General features: G+C 44.3%; 1 protein-coding gene across 9 annotated transcripts in view; it reads right to left on the bottom strand.

The window, feature by feature from the left end:
- usp54a (ubiquitin specific peptidase 54a) overlaps window positions 1–14,521 on the bottom strand; it is a 44,721-nt gene that overhangs the window by 12,985 nt on the left and 17,215 nt on the right. For 4 of the 9 annotated variants that reach the window (XM_086181530.1, XM_086181529.1, XM_086181526.1 and 1 more), the window contains 12 exons: window positions 13,087–13,978; window positions 7,646–7,738; window positions 7,425–7,559; window positions 7,217–7,330; window positions 6,724–6,806; window positions 5,974–6,076; window positions 5,718–5,864; window positions 5,296–5,445; window positions 2,866–3,034; window positions 2,388–2,579; window positions 1,424–1,558; window positions 352–1,024 (listed from right to left, as the gene is read on the bottom strand). In XM_086181530.1, the coding sequence (XP_086037656.1) occupies window positions 352–1,024; window positions 1,424–1,558; window positions 2,388–2,579; window positions 2,866–3,034; window positions 5,296–5,445; window positions 5,718–5,864; window positions 5,974–6,076; window positions 6,724–6,806; window positions 7,217–7,330; window positions 7,425–7,559; window positions 7,646–7,738; window positions 13,087–13,278 (2,186 nt within the window). In that variant the 5' untranslated portion in view covers window positions 13,279–13,978. The remainder of the gene's footprint in view (window positions 1–351; window positions 1,025–1,423; window positions 1,559–2,387; window positions 2,580–2,865; window positions 3,035–5,295; window positions 5,446–5,717; window positions 5,865–5,973; window positions 6,077–6,723; window positions 6,807–7,216; window positions 7,331–7,424; window positions 7,560–7,645; window positions 7,739–13,086; window positions 13,979–14,521) is intronic. The other 5 variants (XM_086181531.1, XM_086181527.1, XM_086181532.1 and 2 more) reach the window with 3 other exon arrangements.

Here is a 14,521-nt window from a genome sequence, read left to right as displayed (position 1 = left end):
AACACCAGCAGGCTGGAAGGGAGAAACCACGGTAAAGAAAAGAAAGAAGCAATTTTGTTTTAGTCAATAAAGATCCAAGTAGTATGACATCAAAATAAAAATTCAATGATCCATTCAAATGTCACTGGAATCTTTTCGAAGCATTCACGTAGAACGGCATTCAGAATTCTGAACATAGTCCTTAACAGTTTAATTACAAGCCTCTTTGAGCATTTAGTATCATAGTACTCACAGACAAATACATCAAAAAATACTAACAAGTCTGGATCACGTTAACAGTGACTGAGTCAGTACATAGAAGAAATTACAAACAAGAAATACCAGGAGTGAAATCATTTCAGAGCGGATTACCTGTCTCCCAGGTTCAGGTCCAGGCTGACTGGGCTGCTGCTGTTCCGTTCACTGCTCTCATATCCGCTCTCCATCCTCTGAATCAGCCTGGGAGGGGGAGGCAGCTCTGCACCTCCGCCCTGTGCAGCTCCACGTCCCCTGTGGCTGCTGCAGGAGGTGGGGAGAGTCCAAGACGAGCCTGGCCTAACAGACATCTCTTCCTGCTGGGATGGGAGGGTGGGGCCTGCTCCATCTGAGGCAAGGGCTCCACAGTCGTCAGGCAGGGAGGCTCCAAGAGGGCTGTAGCCGGCCTGCCTGCGTCTCTCACGGATGAAAATGCTATCTATGTTCAAAGCCTCCCTCCGAGGCCTCCACGCTGGCCGATACCTCCCTGTTCCCCCTGAGGAACTGGATTTGGACTCACTGCTGGTGCTGTCAGCCTCCCAGTCAAGGGGTTTACTGGAGGAAGCAGCAGTGGCGATGGTGGCGGAGAGGTGGTTGGAAGAGGAGTTGATTTCAGAAGAGAGGACGGCAGCTGGCAAAGAAGAGGAGGAGGAGGAGGACAGGGGTCGGCTGTGGATGATGTTGCTCATGGTTTCCTTGAAGTCACGGAGGCGGCTGGTGGATGATGAGAAGGAGGAGGAGGAAGGTTTGGGGGGATGACGAGGAACCTGCTGCTCCTTGAGGGTCTCTCCTGGGCAGAAGAAAGAAGGAGGGGAAAAGAGAAGGAGGTTTACAAAGACGTCAAAGGCAATTAAGAGAAACCCAAAGAGGAGAACAAGAGAGAGAGTTGGCTGAAATAAACAGAGAGAAGGAGACGGTACGATTACAGTGATAATGGAAATGAATAATGTGGATTCTGCTGACGATTGAAAAAAACTGCAACATAACACAGATTAATGAAAGCATTCTGAAGGTCGTGACCTTGTACCTACTGTATATTTTAAAAGTTAAAGTACTTTTGAATGATTAAAAAAGCCAACATAATTCGGATACAACTGGCCTTCACATGTAGGGCCTTCAGTAGGGTGTAACTGCAAGAAGTTTCCTTTCTGTTCCGTGATTGGTCCCCATCCCCTAATTCCCCGCCTACCCTCACTGTGGTAACCAGCCGATGAGGCTTCGTTGTCAGGTTTAGATCGTCGGAAGCGGCTAGAGCTGCGCCTCCTATCCCCGGCCCCGCCTCCCTTCCTCAGAGACTGTTGCTGCTCACTGTCCGTCACGTGGCCTTAGCAACAAGAAGCACGGCAAAGGAATGTTTACGGCATGGTCACCATGTCATGAAACACAACGACAGAAGAAAGCAGAATGGCAATGTGACTGGTCCAAGGAATACATTTGATAAAAAACAAATGCCTTTCATTTGTGTTCAATACTCAAGCTAGAAAAAACAAATGGATGATAAAATCCAAAAGAAAATCAACAAATGGAAATGAGGTGTGTTAACAGACGGCTAAATAAACCCTACTGGGTTTGGTTGACATGTTGCACAGCAGTAGAAGAACCGCGGCTCTATTCTTTCACACCAAACGCAACAGTTAGAATCTGTCAATGGCACACAACGATGAGTCTTTAAATCTCGTTATCATCAAGGTAATTCTGTTTACTGGATTTTCATGATGGCCTTGAGTCTGCCTTCTGGGATATTTCAAGGACATTTTAGTCTAAGCTTCTAGCTTCAGTCGTTGCAGTGCTGCCACTGTTTTCTCCATATCAGAATCTGCAGACTGGAACTGCTTCCTGTATTGATCCGCTGCCAAAACTTCCATTAGCTCATGCAACAGGTGTGTTTTTATCGGGGCAGGCAAGAATACAACAAACTTTCTTATATCTTGATGGATGTTTCCCGATACTTGATCTTGTTTTAAGTATTTTATTAATTTTTTAAAAACTTTTAACAATCCCCTGCTTTAGTTGGACGTCATGGAAAGCAACCTGAATATTTAATTGTTTTTAATGTAAAAAATAAATAAATAAATAATTTAAGCCAATTTGCTCCATCCACACCTCTACAGTGTGTTTTCTTGATACTGGCGTTCCAGGGAGCTGATACACACCTATGGTATCCAGGCTGCAGAGCGAGGCGTGAAGGGGTCCATCAGGCCGTTCGATGCAGATGACGGTTCCCTGGGAGTCAGAGGAGTAGTGACTGGCCAGGGACTCATGGTGCGAGTGGGAGGGCTGTCGGTACGAGTAGCTCTCCGTAGATGAATCGGTGCGAGTGTCGCTGGAGATTGACGGCTCGCGGCCTGACCAGGCGAAAAAGGTGGGGGCGGTTGGTTAGTAAACAAGTGAGCTGTGATGCACACATGCTCATAAATAAACATCATATTAGCCTAAATACCACTTCTGCTACAAATACTGCTAATACTACTACAACAGTCACAACAATGTCTACTGCTTCTCTAAGTTACCTCACTTTTGCCTGTCATAGTACTACTACTACGACTATTACAAGCACTACTAATTCTGATTTAGTTACCTGATTGTTTGCTGCTGTGCTACTACTACGACTCCTAGCTGTGTTGTAGTTACCCGAGTCTTCGCTGTCGTAACAGGCCTTGTTGAGATGGTGGAGGTCAAGGCGGGGGGACAGGTCCTGGACTGACACCGGCGTCCCCCGTGGGTCAGCGTACAGCAGGAGGAGAGGTTGGTAGTGGCCCTTGATGCAACGCGAAACTACGTCTTTCCACTTGGGACCAATCTACAGGAATAAAAATGACTGACATTAGACTCCAAACTTGTGCTGTCGTGGATCAGTGTATTTAACCTTTTCACATTAATTTCTACTTTCCTACACATTCTGATTTCTTCAGAATAGTTTATTGTTCTGGTCATAATATATTCTTGATATGACAGGCATAAAGCCTCTCGATGATTGGCAGGTTGTATTCCATGTGTGCAGTTTTTTTGCCTGGTGTTATTCATGAGAGTTTATTCACAAGGTTTGATGGATACTTATTTGAGAAATAAATAACCCGGGAATTATCAAGCTGGAAACATTTGCCCTTCTCGTCGGAAAAGAGGAGAGGAGCAAGAGCTGTTTATCACTTTTCACAAGACTACATGGAGCAGGGGTAGCAGGGGTCAAGGAATAACCTGTTGAAGGAATATTTGTATCCAAGTACCTGCAAAAACCACCAACATTCCCATGAACCTCAGCCGGGCTTTTTCTTCAGCAGGTAAATAAGCAACCCTAAAATAAAAGCTGAATCTGCTTTACAACATTTTCAGTGTGAGTATGGTAGCATGAGGATGTTAGCGTTTAGCTCAAGTAAAGCTACACAGAGCTGCTATCATGCTTCTGTGCTTGACAAAACCCATTTAAATTTCATATTTTCACTTCTTTTCCAGGTGCTGGCATTACCGGAAAACACACCCAGCATCCGTGCAGCAAGACTAACCAAAATATGATCAGAACTCAAGAGTTTATTATACTAGGAGTCGACTACCTACATCCTCCTCCTGCTTTATTGAAGACTCTAAGTTAGCTATTGAGACGATAAACTCGTTAAGAAAATATTCACTGAGATAATGAATCAAGTGAGAAGATGGGACTTCACACCATCTGACTTCTGCTTCAAACAGTGGAGTCGCTCCCTGCTGCATTGACTTCTCTTTACAGACCCAAGTCTGTCCGCTCCAATAAAATATATGCTGTCAGCATCCACACTCTTTTAAATACAGGAATAGAAAACTTAAAACCATGAGAAAGCAGATATTTTCTTTCTTAGACAAAACTTTCTACACAAAATCCTGAGAAGTAGCTGATGGGATACCAGCCACGATAATTAAGCTCTGGTTGCAGTAAAGATCTCCCGTTCACCTCGAAAACACCGCTCAGCAGCTGAACCTGTACCAGCGAGTTTCATTAGCCTGGTGGAGAAACTGACGTCTTCCCGCTTTCTGTCGATTTTGTATGACAGAAAGCTTCCCGCTCGTTATTTCGACCTTTCCTCCATTTTCCGAAAGTCCATCTCCAGCTTTGATGAGGTCAAAAAGGACGTCCCGAAAACTGAAAATGGCAACCCGAACGTCAACTTTGTGCCGCAAGTGTGAGTATGTGTGTAAAGAGTGTGTCAGGCAAAAAGAAAGGGATAGAATGAAAGTTTGCAGTGTGAGCAAAAGTGTCGTGTGTGTGTGTGTGTGTGTGTGTGTGTGTGTGTGTGTGTGTTTTCTGGCCACACCCTCGGTTCTGTCCAGCTGGATGGATAAACAATAGAGGGATATCCTTGTTTTCACAACCAGCAGTGAGACAGAAAGAGAGAGGGGGGGAATGAAATATCTCATACCAACGGTGTTATTAGAATACAGCAAAGTCAAAAGAGAGGGAATGAGGAGAGGAAAGTTAAGAAAATAGACAGAGGCACAAAAGAGGTAAAGAGAGGAGACAGAGCAACAAGATACAGGAAAGAGGAAGGAGAGAGAGAGATATGAGAAGTGTGAGGACGGACCAGCAGAGAAAGAGATGACATGAGATAATTTCCTTTTACCGCAACTCTTTTGTTGTTGTTTTTCCCTCTAAAGCGCCATCATTTTTATTTCAGCCCTTCTTCTGCTTTGTCAATACCTGCCGCCCAGATTACCCACAATGCAACACAACCCCGGAAAATTGGGCTTGAGGTCTGGCAACCTTAAAACCTTTCATACCTTCAATTTTTAATTAATTCAATAGCCTTTCCACAACAAAATAATAATTATAATGAAAAAAACTGATTATTGACAATAAGAGAATTATTTTTTCTGCATATTTTTATGTCTCTATATATTGACAAAATGATGTGGACAAAGTCTGCTCCGGACATTCCTCAAGTCATTTAATAGCCTAGAGTTAATGCTCAGCATGGTAGCCTCCATTTGACACCACCAGGTCAGTAATGGTTGTCAGAGGTTTCAGATTTTCATAAAATATAACTTTTCAAACGCAACAAGGACACCATGGTCATATTGCATGCGTGAATATACCTCCTTAACGTGTGCATCATCAAAGTACATCCACCGTCTGATTTTTGTCTGGAAGAAGAAGGTGGAGTAGTGTTTCCCATAGTAGCACACCATGCCAACCAGGTAAAGCTCCGACTGACGGGCCTTTTCCTCCGTCACCCTGTAAAACAACTGCACGGACAACACATTTCATGAAAGAACCGCTGCCACATTCAGATTTTCTTCTGCTATATGCAGATGACACGAAGATTCATTCATGGGTTTTGTTGTGGTTAATAGCGACATTACATCATGATATCAACAACTTGGTTGAATATTAATTTAAAACACTAAAAATGGGGACCTCAGGTGAAGTGTGATCTTATTTAGGTGAGCTCAGTGTGAAAGGCGGTGCCTGAGTCCAACACAAAGGTCCTCCACCATGTCCGACATCCATTACTTACATCACCCAGGCGCAGACAGGTTCCCAGGGTGTGTATGACGTCCTCAGCCAGGTCCGAGTGGTCCGAGTCCCAAACCAGACCGATGGTGATGATTTCTGGACTATTGAGGAGGACACGAGCCATCCTCAGCTGCTGCCCACACTGACTCTGAAAAAGAAGGCAAAACAGAGCAGGAAACATTCACGAAGCTGTGACAATCAAATGTTTTCATGAATTTTTCTGATTTGACAGAATGTCAGATATCAAAGGCTCTCACAGGACAGTTGCGAAGGTCCCCCATGCTGGCGTTTCGCAGCAGCTCCCCAAACATGCCAGGTGTCGCCTTCTGCGTCGATTCCAACATCTTCACTGCTTGATTACTGAGAAAAGGGTTTTAAAACTCCTTAAAGCCTCACATTATTAAGAGTGAGGACTAAGGTACACACATTTGTAATGATTTTATTTTGGTATGGGATTCCAGGCATTGTTTTAACCCCATGCACATTAAAAACTTAATTCTGAACTCAGTTTCTCTCCTAATATAGACGGACGGACACCAGAGACAACGGGCAAAGACAGGTGGCTCAGACAAACATTAAATGCTGGCATTGTTGAACTGCAACCAGTTGTGTTAGCGTAGCGGGCTGGAGCTTGCTCACTCATTTGGGATGGCAGCACCCGACTGTGAGCATCAGTTGTGCGGGCCGTCAAAAACCTCATTTTAAGATGAAAAGAGAAACTCTTCACCTTCAGCAGATGAGTGAGATCAAAAAAACTTAGTAACAGTGAACCCTCCAACATCTAACTGGAGGAACAAGTGGAAAATCCTAACAGTGAAGAAATAGTAATGTGTGTGCCTGAGAAATACCATGATAAAAACAATTAGCCGGTTGCCAAGACAACTCTGGGGAGTAACCTAGCGACAGGCGTGTGGTGATGGTGGGAGGAAGGGTGTATGGCGCTAACTTGCTGCACATGCTCTCTCACTCTCTCTCTCACACACACACACACACACACACACACTTACCACAGTGATGTTGTAGAGATGTAGTGGACCATCTGAATGAAGGGCAGAGGGTCCGACGAAGCCCCACAGCTGCTACATACACACTGACAAACACACACACACACACACACACACACACACACACACACACACACACAGTGTAAACATCACAGCTGCTTCTGTTCTTTCTTTCTTCTGTTCACATTGAAAACATTCGACAATGTCAGCTGAAAACAAATGTACACACGTATTTAGCAGCTGTTTATTGATTCAGGTTCAGTTCTTGTAATTTCAGAGTAAAGTACTTGAATTCTACATATTTTGTTATAACTATGCACAGTGACCGCCCCCTACTGTTGAGTCACGACTACTACAGCAGGGTCTTTGATAAGGTGGAGTGATGGAGCTCTGCCGATGTCAAGTTCATTTGTGCAACTTGTAGTTTCTTCCAGCTGACAGGAAGTGGTATGAAACGTTATGAGACAGTCCTGCACACAGCCTGCCAGAGTCGTACCTGTTCGAAGAGCGTCATGGCAAACTTCTGGTGAGGAATGCAGTGCCTGGCTGTGCAGATGTCTTCTTTGGTCTCGTCTGCGATGTGGAAGTGAATCCTCATCAGGATGTTTTCCTGCAGTCACCCAGAAAACAGATATAGAATAAAGAATAGTTTCTCTCTGGTGGTACAAGAAGCGATGACAGTAATATTGTCGGTGTTGCCTCACAAAGCACTCCGCAGCGTCGTCCATGATGCCAAGCTGAAACCTCTGCTCGTCCTGAAAGGTCTTGGCAAGTGCGCTTCGAAGAGCATCAGACGGTAAAACCTTCTCACTGCTGTACTGAAATTGAGCAAAGATACTCTGAAGAGGACACAAAAAGACACAGAGGCGTTAGGAACAGGGAGCTGATCCAGCTTCTACCACACGTCAGTCCGACTGATTCTTACCTTCAGAGCACAGAAAATGCACGAGTCGTCCATGCACTTGTGAGTCGTGAGCTGCCGGAAACTACGACGGAAGATATCCAAGTGCCACAGGACCTGAGAGACAGAGAGGAATGGTTAACTCTCAAAACCCCCCTGACACTCGTGTCTCACTGCAAAAACTAATTTTACCCCCCAAGAGATGAGGGATTTTGATTAAATATCATAATTTTAAGCTCATATTTAGTTATCGTACCTGTGGTACGATAAGGTGTACGTTGCTTGTGATAAATTCAAAGACGGATGGAAAGTTGAAAACGAAACAATATTTTGGGATTATTACAGTTTCTGGCTCTAATAAATGTCATGCATAATTTGTGTTTTCTTTTGAAGAAAACATGCTTTTCAATTCAGCTTGCAGGCGGGGCTAAGAGGGTTAACAAGCAAAATAACAAACACTATTTGGAAGAATCCGGCTCAAATCCTGTGAAAAAGAAAAACTTAATCATTTCCCAGTCCAGACAAGCTTCTAGCATTTGAAAAATACCGAACGTATCCTCAATATATTCTGAGCTTCTCCCCCACTCCCTGATAATCAAGCCTAGAACACACAAAACCATTAAGTCAAGAAAAACAGCAGGAAAAATTGGATCCCAAAACCAGATGCAATCTTTAACAATATAAACCTGTGTTCACCAAAAATGATCTGAGTAGAACCAAAACCCTTTCAGTGCAAAAGCCTTTCTGTCCATGATGCGGAGGTGGAGTTAAAAATCAAATAAGCATTTGTCCAAATCAAGAAAATAAGGTCAGTAGGGAGTCAAAGAAAGCAGGAAACTTATTTACCGTGCGCCGCAAAACCCAAGCCTCTGAATTAATATCAGTGAATGAGTAAACTGCAGATGCTACACCTCCTTCAGTTCAACACGATGCCGTTACTTCAGCAGAGACACCAGCCAATGTCCTGCCAGCACAGACTCACAAACACAACTGGCTTGGGAGTGCATGATTGACTGGAGGACATGCAGGAGACTGTGAAAAATACAGGTAAAGTGTGTGTGTGTGTGTGTGTGTTTGTGACAACATGAAAGAGTGTGTGTTTGCGTGTCACCACTCTATCCATCTGCTTCAGGAAGCCATCTGGACTCCTCTGAACGCCTCTCACTCATGACAGAAACGAGAGAATACGATGACGCGTGTCAGAGAGAAGGAACGTCACATTGTGCGCGTCTGCCTTCTGCTTCTATCCTTAAAAAAAATTGTTTGTTTTTTCTAATTTACACATAAAAAAAAAAAAAGTGTTTAAAAAAAAATCATTAAAAATGCTGCCTGTCCAAGGTGTCGATGTTTGGTTGAAATGCAAATAGACCTGGTGAGTCATGCCCATGAGTCATGTGATTAAACTCATATTTCCATCATGTTTCCTTGATGGTTTTACATCTTTTATTGTCCTCGTTTTAATGACCTCACCCTGTGAGCTCTTCTGCTGAAATTCTTCAAACAACCACTTTATGAGCCTCCTATTTCCCAACAGCAATGTGAGGGTGAACGCAGCGCGATAGGGAATCGTCCTTCACTGTAATAGATCGGAGCGTTTAGTTTCCATCTTCGAAATCCAATCTTATGTTCTTGATATTTTGTTTTTATCTTTAATGTCTTCATGCCACTCAAAATACATTTGAGTTGACTTTGACCTGAATGGTGCCCTGTTAAACCTGCATTCATTTCCCCTGATACGCTCAAACACTGAACCTGAAGCTACAGTCCTTCTATTCTGTATCACCTGTGTTTGACTCTGCACTGCCAAAACACAGGTGACCTATACTTTATCGATGTTGCTGAATGCATCCTCAGCTCCCCTGATCAACCAACAGATGATTAAAATAGCATTTTCATCAGGGTGGAATACATCCCACTCAAATTATTGGTTGGATTTGTAGAAATATTAAAAATGCGAGATGTTAATTTCAAAAGATGTCAATTTCTTTAAAAACAAAAACAACAACTTCAAGAGGATAAAAAGTGTGCTGCAACAACAAATCTTTGGTTCCGCCTCTTCAGTGAAGCTGTGTCAGCACTTTGGGTGTGTTTGTTTTCCCTTTCCTGTCCCCCCCACCAGCTCCAATATGTTGCTTTGCTCCTGCAGGAGGAAGCAGCAGGTCGGTCAGGTAACCTGCCGTCTGTGACGCATGTTGACTTCTCAATAGTTTAATTTTTTTAACTCTCATATGGAATCTACTGTTTTCACCTCATTGCTATGACAATAAATCTACTAGGAACTACAGAGGTAATGCATCAGTTGCTGAGCTGTTGCGGAGCTCCTGTTTAATCGGGTTCATGTTTCCTGTAAAAATCACTGTAATGCAACTGCTGTTTTTCCCACAGACTGTACTTGTACTGGTGGTAGGTGAGGAGGGGTGAGAGGCTGCTGGGTTTAATTTTCTAGCAATAAAATGCAACAACCGTGATTATTGGTTCTACATTCAAGGATCCTGAACCCTCTGAACCCCATTCAGATTCTGGCCCTTGTCCTCCCTCGATGGAAACGGCACAACCACGGTGAGAAACAGAGGAAACCAAAAATGACTTTTGTGCACATCTATAATGCCATCATAAAATTAAAAAAAAAACACAAAAAAACCAAATAAAGTATTGGGAAAAATTACTTTCTTTGACGAGAAAGCTCCCTCCACCTTCAACAGACCTCATACCCCTGGATCACGGACCATGATCTGGGTGACGTGTGTACGCGCAATCAGTTACCTCAACATACGACAACACAAAGAGTGCAGGAGGTGATAACCGCTCATAAAACAGGACAGGTCAGCTTGCTGGTTGGTGTTTTCTATGTCAGACATGCAACATGTCTTCAGTCAGACTGACCTGAACTCCTCTGCAACGTCTGAAGTATCTGAATGCTATGAAGACCTGAACCTTGTGAATGAGCATCAGAGTGCACGTACGGGGCACCTTTGGTAGACACCAGTAACAAAGTGCGTCACAGTAAATACAGAATAAAAGAGGAACGGATACATAAGTAAAAAAAAAAAAAAAAAGATAAAGTGACAGACAAAATATACAGGGGGCAACCAATAAAAACACAGGATTAAAAGTTTCAACTGCTTTTCAATAAAGTTCAAGGAGTCTTGAAACGTGTGAGAGGAACATTAAGAAAACCCTGAGGGGCCCTGGCATGCGTTGTAGGGGTATAGAGGGTCATGTCATGTATGTATGGTGGAGCCTTTGTCTCGTGTTGTTCCAGCAGGGAGGATGAGGAGGATGAGCAGCTGCTTGTTACTGCGATGTTCTTCCTCTTCACTGTGTCTTTATCACATGTCGGAACTGCTGAGCCTCCCGATGGCCTGACAACTCCCCCGGACCGCTGCCACGTTGAGCCGCCTCCCTGTTGCTCAGCTCAGCCGGCAGCTGGCTTACAATCCTTTTGATCACCTCCGCTTGATGTTCCACCACAGTGACGAGTGAGGAAGGACAGAGGGCTGCACGGGAGGAGCTGCAGATCCATTTGGTAGAGTGTCTTGGTTGGCTGGAGCAGAGGAGTCATGAGGAAAGTGTGTGTGCTCATGACACAATGAGCTCAGGGTGGGTTCAGACCATAAGACGCATCGTGGTGCACACACCGTACACGTGTGGACAGCTGGATTCCCCGTATTTACCAGCGACACGTAGGCATCAGGCCCTCATCTTGACTGCAAGCAATCATTTTGCTGTCTTTGATGTAATCTGTTAACTATTCCCCGAGTTTAGCCTTAAGTACAACCTTCACACAAACATCCTGTGTGACGTTAAAACATCTGACAGGCTCCAGAGGAGACCAACAGGCAGACAAACAGGCACATGGCATGTTCAAATTCTGGACGTGGCAACAATGCAGAGTCCTGACAACGTAGCTGAGCGATTTATCACAAGAGAATGCTTCGTTAATTAGCGCTGATAACTTATTACTTTTGATAATCTAAATTTTCAGGTTAAGATCACAAGAAAAGAGGTTGATAAAGTTTATGTACCAAACTAGAGAGCTGAACAATCTTCAGTCTCCATCAACAACTATCAGTTCGCATCCATGTGCTTGGTCCACCGTGTTTCTGTTGCTGAGTCAATGGTGTTGATGATGCGACGGAGCAGCACGCGTTACACGATTGGCTGTTTGAATGGACTTGTACAACGCTCCATTATCAGGGTATACAAGGCTGTTTACAAGGCAGGGAGGAAGCGCGCCTGGGGCTCGTTCATGCAACAGAGCTCAGTGCGATGCTGGGGGATGCAAAACCTCACTGTGACAAAAATGAACGGTTTGATTAGTACACAATTCAAGATTTATTTGGCACATGTGAACTGCAATTTAAAGTTATATCAGGTTGTGTGAATCCACTGCGTGCGCACACAGCTGGCAGGCCGGGTCCGCCCAAGCTGAGAATGTGCAGGGAAGAGTCCGGGCAGCAGTGCAAAGGCTGGCGCGCACGGCAGCAAAGCAGAGTAGAAACTGTATTTATTTGTGTTATTTATTCATTTCACCAAAGTGTGTCTCTGTGTTTTGCCGTCGATTGCCTGGGATGATTTTCTTCTCCCTAATGGACGAACCGAACTGAAACTGTGACCCAGACACAAAAATACAAACCAATCTGTTGCACCCCTTGTGTTTGCTCTGTGCTTTCATGGGGGTTTGCGTCCAAACATTCCGTCTATCAATTTTTCCTTCTGCTACGGGTGAAGTGTCTACTGTTCTATTTTACTGTCCACGCTTAATATTACAATACAAAATTGCTTTGCCGCCAGCCAATATGGAAATCTCAGCACAATAAAGTAAAATTACAAAAAGTTAAATTAGGCTCCTCCGCAAAAAAAAGTGTGGTATTTCACTGCTGTAGCTACAGGCGTCTCGCAGCAAGGTGTGTGTCAGAATGAGAAAATGGCTAAGCCTTCTGAACAGTCAGTGGTCTGGAAAAATGCTACACAAATGCAGCACATTTATCAAGAACTGGGATCTGAAGGACTGAAGTGCGTTCCTGACGACAGACGATGCTCTGGGGTTCATTAGCTATTACACTTGTGAATGTGCTGTGGCCTCCGACCTCCGACTGTGTTTCATGTTGTTGTCCAGGAGTCGCTGAGCTCAGTTTTTGTGGTCGTGAGCTTCAGTGAAACGCTGTAATGAGTGTTTCCTCCCCGGCCCAGTCTGTCATTTCAGCAGGCTTAAAACCAGCTGGGTTAATGAGTCAGCAGTGATAATGACTGATCTCACACTGTCTCTGCTCTTATTTTGGAGGCTGGCAATACCCCCACCCCCCTCCCAACCCCACCCACCGCTCAGAAAGCTGATGAGTCATGAATGAGTCAAGGTCAGTCAGCATATTAATACTGAGGCAATTTCTGCAATCAAATTATCCTAATGTCTCAAAACATTATTTTTGTCCCATTAGTGTGGTTATTTCAGTGTGTGTGTGTACCTGCAGGGCGCTGTTCAGGAAGCAGCTGTTCTGTCCCGGCTCGTTGCTCAGCCCTTTACTGGGAGCGATGGATGTCATGGTACGGGGCGTCAACATTGCCTGCATCCCACCAACTCCACCTCCTCCGCCTCCACCTCCCGCTACGCCACTTCCACCACCACCTGATGCAAAGTAGTTCCTCTTCCACGACATTATAGTTCCTTTCTTTCAGTCTCTCTCTGCCTCGCTCCTGCAGGGATCAGCTTCCTGTCGTCCGTTCTTGTATCACAGGAGTCATTTCTGCTGGCCAAGGGGATGAAAATAAAAATAAGATGGAAATCCTACACAGGACGGGAAAAAAAAACACCAGAAGGCAGCTCGAGCAGATAAAAAGCAACTCTGCTTAAACATCAAATAAATTCCACGTGAGAAAAATATCCCAGAAATTTCCAAAGAATCTCCATTTTTATCCCAGATGTTTCTTTTTGGTAGTCCGAGAATGTCAAGGAATCTTATATCCCAGTTTTGAGCTGAGAGGCACTTCAAACAGCTTTATGTCCTTTTATCGTACATTCAGATGATTATAGACGCGCTGTTTTACATCCCACAGGTTTAGTGCTCATGGATCCACTTTGTTTAACAATCCCAGAAATGATTCAATTGTGTTCCCACGAACTTTTTCAACAAGAAAAATTAAAGGGGATTCCAAAGCCTCCAGCGTCTTCAAGGACTGCAATCCTGACTGACAAGGATTTCCTCCATCCTCCTGTTGCTTCGACTGGTACCTCTGAATGTTGAAGTGGCTGCAGATCAGACGACCTTTGGCCTCCTTTCATACACAAACACGTGAGGCTGCGCCACAGCAGAGGTTGTAGGTCATGGGTCAGAGGTTGGACATGTACCCAGGATAGACCTGAAGGAGAGGAAATGTGGTTATGTCTCTGAGAAGTTCTCTGCAGGATTCAAACAGCCCGCATCAAAGTGAATCAAAGAATTTCAGGGCCTTTAATACCAAATAGGAGACGATTTTTTTTCGGCATGTTAAGATATATGATAAAGACTTCTAATGATTTTAATAATTAACGTGCAAAAAAGATTAGGCACCAGGTTTCCACCACAGCAGCCAGCTCCGAAGTGAGGCTGTCTGAGTGAGGAGCACACTGCACTGTTCCTCCTAGTCAGAACTGTGACGTGACGGATTATGATGTAACGTTAGCTTTTTGCTTTAGGATGAAGACTTGGGAAATGGTCCGGGTCTCCAGGAAATGGATCCAAGTCAATGTAATATCCTCTGAAGTGATGTGTGTGTTTGTGTTCTGCAGTAAGAGGGAGGTAAACGGCAGGTCAGAGCAGAGGGAGGTGAGGAGGGATTAGCCTGATCTGTCTGCACAGGATTAGACCGTCTGTGTGTGTGTTTGTGTAAAAGTCGGTGTGTTGGTCTGCACCTCCTCAGCTA

The sequence above is a fragment of the Aulostomus chinensis genome, chromosome 16 (assembly GCF_037954235.1).
Source record: "Aulostomus chinensis isolate RoL2024-O1b breed Wild chromosome 16, RoL_Achi_v1.0, whole genome shotgun sequence".
Classification (NCBI taxonomy): Eukaryota; Metazoa; Chordata; class Actinopteri; order Syngnathiformes; family Aulostomidae; genus Aulostomus; species Aulostomus chinensis.
The sequence above is the reverse complement of the archived record's forward strand: the minus strand, read 5'-3'. Positions and strand labels throughout refer to the sequence as shown.